The sequence below is a fragment of the Anas platyrhynchos genome, chromosome 3 (assembly GCF_047663525.1).
Source record: "Anas platyrhynchos isolate ZD024472 breed Pekin duck chromosome 3, IASCAAS_PekinDuck_T2T, whole genome shotgun sequence".
Classification (NCBI taxonomy): Eukaryota; Metazoa; Chordata; class Aves; order Anseriformes; family Anatidae; genus Anas; species Anas platyrhynchos.
Window position 1 is genome coordinate 60,273,519 of NC_092589.1, and position 4,658 is coordinate 60,278,176.

The 4,658-nt window shown below is 59.6% G+C and overlaps 1 protein-coding gene across 1 annotated transcript; it reads left to right on the top strand.

The window, feature by feature from the left end:
• Positions 1-1,506: 1,506 nt before the first annotated feature.
• On the top strand, positions 1,507-3,837 carry OLIG3 (oligodendrocyte transcription factor 3). Its single transcript, XM_027454459.3, has one exon. The coding sequence runs from the start codon at positions 2,027-2,029 to the stop codon at positions 2,846-2,848; it is 822 nt and encodes a 273-aa protein (XP_027310260.1). The 5' UTR covers positions 1,507-2,026; the 3' UTR covers positions 2,849-3,837.
• The last annotated feature ends 821 nt before the right edge of the window (positions 3,838-4,658 follow it).

Sequence of the window (4,658 nt, forward strand, 5' to 3'; positions counted from 1 at the left end):
GAGGCGAAGCTCCCCGGGGGCGGCGTTTGCCCCGCTCCGGAGCTGCGGTCGCGGTGTGCTCCCGGGGCCGGGCTGCGTCCTCGGGGCGGCGGATCGGGATCGGGATCGGCCAAGGGGTCTGCAAATGTCTCAGACGGAGAAAATCCGCGTGGGTTTACGGCTTTCGCGGCGGAAGCGGGATAAGGAGAAGGAGGCTTCGGTTGTGTCTGGTGCACCCTCCTAAACAGGGGGTGGTCTCATGTGGGTTTCTCTCCTTTCGTATTTTTTCATTTTCTTTTATTAGCTTGTTTTTTCCTTTTCTTTCTCTTTTATTAACTCATTCTTTTCCTTTTCCTATGTCTTTCTTTTTCTTTTTAAACTTTCTATATTTCTTTTCTTTTCTTTTCTTTTCTTTTCTTTTCTTTTCTTTTCTTTTCTTTTCTTTTCTTTTCTTTTCTTTTCTTTTCTTTTCTTTTCTTTTCTTTTCTTTTCTTTTTTCTTTTCCTTTCTTTTCTTTTCTTTCTTTTCCTTCTTTTCTTCTTTTTTTTTTCTTTCTTTCTTCTTTCTTTTCTATTTCTTCTTTTCTCTTCTTTCCTTTAGTTTTCCTTTCCTTTATTTTCTTTTTTCTCTCTTTTCCTTTCCTTTACTTTCTTCTCCTTTCCTTTCTTCTTGCCTCTTCTCACCGCGGGATCTACTGACAGCGCTGAAAATCAGACGGCTTTAATTTTCCTCAGCAGACTAAGCACAGTCAGACTCAAACGGATGAAAAGAGTCCCCCTTTTCCCTTCCCCTCTCTCCCCGGCGCTTGGAAACTCTTCACGGAGTAGCACGATCCTGCCGGAGAGCTCTCCCGGGGGCCCTACGCCCCTGTCCGCAGGTGGACGCGCACCCGACGGCTCCCCCCGGGGCCTCTCGCAGGCGTCGGTGCGCCCCGTCCCCGGAGGCAGGAGCCCGGCGCTCGCTTCCCGGGGCGGAGGGACGGCTCGGGAAGGCCCCCCCGGCCCGCAGCAGGTCCCTCCCCGCACACGGCCCGTCCGCCCCCCCGGGGCCGTGGCCGAGCTCCGGCCGTGCCCTGCGCGGAGGGCGGCGACACCCGCCGCAGGTGTCCCCGCCAGCCCGGCCCTGTCCCCGTCCCTCCCCGTCCCACCGCCGGCCGGAGCAGAGCCCGGCCGGTGCGCGGAGCCGGTTACTCACCGGGGCGAACACCTCGGGCCTTTGGGCCGCCCGCAGCCCCCCGGCCCCCCGCCCGCCGCCTGCCCCGAGCCCCCCCGACGGCCCCGCGACGCCTCCCGCGGCCCCCGGCCCGGCGGGCGCCCCACGAGCGAGCCTGGACGGGGGGGACCGGGGGACGGGGGGGGACACGGCAGACAAAGCGGGGAGTCCCCCCCGCCCCGGTCCCTCCCGTCGCAGCGGGGGCACTTCCCCGGGCCGCCCCCGGCCGCTGCAGCCCGGGGCCAGGCTCGGCCGGGCGCCCCGAGCAGCCCCCCGCAGCCCCCGGTAGCCGGGCTGGGGTTTTATATTGGAAATTAGGGGCAGGGGGAGGAGATGGCGGGCACGCGGAGCGCTGAGTGTGCGGTGTCAATCAGAGGGGTTTTGTGTCTCCTCGGCTCCCGATGGTCCGTGGCTGAGGTGTCCCGGGTGGCACCACAATGAATATGAATAGGGGTCCTTGCTAAATGGGACAGTCAAAGCGCACCGCCCTGAATAATGGCACGTCATCCTAACTAGACCATTATACATAGGAGGGCTCCTTTTGTCTCTGCTCTCTGCTGCAGCGCTATAAAAGCCCCTCTTTTTCAGGCTGAGGTTAGTCCAAGCACACACTAACTAGCCATCCTGTAAACAGGCTGAGCGGCCGGGGGAGGCTGGCGAGAGGGGGCCGGGGGCTTTTTTTCCTCCTTCCCCAGCTCTCCGAGCCCGCTGCTCGCCCAGCCCGCCGCCCGCCCGCTCCTTTTTCGTTCCTCTTTCGTCGCTTTTCGGAGGGGACTTGCCTCGTTCCGCCACCTCCGGAGCAGGGAAGAGTTTCTTGCTCAGACGCCCGAATACAATGAATTCTGACTCCAGCTCTGTCTCCAGCAGAGCTTCCTCGCCAGACATGGATGAGATGTACCTGAGGGAGCACCACCACCACCACCACCACCACCACCACCAGGACAGCCGGCTCAACTCGGTCTCCTCCACCCAGAACGACCTGGTGCAGAAGATGGCCGGGGAAGGCCTCTCCAGGACCGGCTCCAAGGCCGGCGGGGAAGGCAGCAAGTACAAAATCAAGAAGCAGCTCTCGGAGCAGGACCTGCAGCAGCTGCGGCTGAAGATCAACGGGCGGGAGAGGAAGAGGATGCACGACCTCAACCTCGCCATGGACGGGCTGCGGGAGGTGATGCCCTACGCCCACGGGCCTTCCGTGAGAAAACTCTCCAAAATCGCCACCCTCCTGCTGGCCAGAAACTACATCCTGATGCTCACCAGCTCGCTGGAGGAGATGAAGAGGCTGGTGGGGGAGATCTACGGGGGGCACCACTCGGCCTTCCACTGCGGCACGGTGGGACACTCCGCCGGGCACCCTCCCCACGCCGCCGGCACCGTGCACCAGGTGCACCCCATCCTGGGCACCGCCTTGTCCTCGGCCAACACCTCCTCGTCCCTGCCCGCCTCCCTGCCGGCCATCGGCACCATCCGGCCCCCCCACTCCCTGCTCAAGACCCCCTCCACGCCCCCCGCCCTGCAGCTCGGCAGCGGCTTCCAGCACTGGGCGGGCTTGCCGTGCCCCTGCACCATCTGCCAGATGCCCCCCCCGCCCCACCTCTCGGCCCTCACCGCCTCCAGCATGGCCAGGATCTCGGGGGACACCAAGGACCTGCTCAAGTGACGCCGCGGGGCCCCCCCGGAGCCGGCTGGGGCGAGGGGCGAGGGCGGCAAGGACCCCCCCGGGGGCGCTGCCCGGCGGCGGCGTGCCCTGGGACGAGGAACGAAATGAGAGCGACAACGAGCAAGCCCCGCTGGAAAAAGAAGAAGAATAGATGCGATGTAAATAAGTCCTTAAAACGGATGGGGGAAAAGGAAAGAAAGAAAGAAGAAAAAGAAAAAAAAAAAAAAAAAGACATGGTTGTCACTGTAGTGTTCGCAGCCACGCAGAGACGATGAGATCGGTTTGGGGCTTCTTCTCCTTCTTTTGCGGGATTTTCCTTTCTTTTCTTTCGAACGGCACCGCCTCGGGAGCCTCCTGCTCCCAAGGGCCCAGGCAGCCCAGCGGGTGCATGCATGCTTCTGGCCGGGCTCCCCCGGCGCCCTGCGCGGCCGGCCGGGCGCTGCTCCTCGCAGCGCGGGCTGCCGAGACAATTTGGGAAAGTTTCCTCGCGGTTTGGGCGCGATGCGGGTTTTGTTTGCGGGTCCTTTTCTTCTCCCCTCTGTGTCCGCTTGAAAAAAAAAATAGAGAAGGAAAAAAAAAAAAAAAGGAGAGGGGGAAATTGTGCAAAACGCAGCACAGCCCTCCTCCGGGGCTGCTCTGCCAAATCTCCATCTCCTGCCCCCAGTGAGGTCCGCTAGCTCAGCTGGCTGGGGTCCTCGCCGCTTATTTCTGTCCTCGGTTTTGTTCTGTTTTGCTGTTTTTCTGTTGTCGTGTTTCGTTTTGGTTTTGCATGCGGGGGCGGCTCTTGCCAGACCGGTGACTTGTGTTACTAAACCTGCGCCTTGGCTGCTCTTTATTCCCTTTTCGGTACGTTTCCCTGGGCATTTGCTTGAAATGTTGTTATTATTATTAATTTCGTTCGTTCGTTCGTTTGTTTTCGGTTAGGGCCTCAAAGACAACACCGTGTCTTTATTTTTTATATATTCTTGATAACTATCGATATATTTATTATGGACCAGTGTTTCTGGATGAGATTTCCGAATAAAATAATAATAAAAAAATAATAACGAAACACGAGCTGCTCGTTTCTCCTTTGTCTGGGACCGCGAGCCGGGAAAACGAGCCTCACTTTCCCTCCCTGCCACTTTTCGGAACCGGCCAGAGGAGGCTGCGACCCCCCCCTCGGGTGGCCGGCGGTGGCAGCGCCGCGGAAACGGCGACAAAACCCGCAGCGAGAGCCCGGGAGCAAGCGGAAAGGGGGCAGCGGCTCTCCCCTGGCATCCCGCTGCCGGTCCTCTGCCGGGGGGGTCGGAGCAAAGCAAGAGCTCCCCCCGGCTCGGCCGCTGCTGCCCCGTGAGCGCCGGGAGCGGGGCAGGGGCTGCGGCTTCTCCCCGCCCGGCCCCGGCTGGGAAATTGGGGTGTGGGGTCCAGGCGGCGAGGGGGGACGCGAAGAAACGCGGAGGGGTATCGACAGGGGAGGGGGGCCTTTAAACAGAGGTGCCAACAAGTTTTGGATGGAACCGTAAGGGAACCGTGCCGGTAAAAGGGGTAGGCAGTGCTGGAGAGACCGGGTCGGTGTTGAGACATCAGGAAACAAACACAAAGATCTTACATCGAAAGAAGAATGTGTGTTTGCTCTGAAAACACAACAAACTAACGAATTTTGTTGTAAAAAAGACACTTCCCAGCTGAAGCAAATTCTTCCAGCACTTCAACAAGATGGTCAAGAGATGCTGTAGTTTCCTTCCTCCCTCCCTCCCTTCCTCCCTCCCTCCCTTCCTCCCTTCCTCCCTTCCTCCCTTCCTCCCTCCCTTCCTTCCTTCCTTCCTTC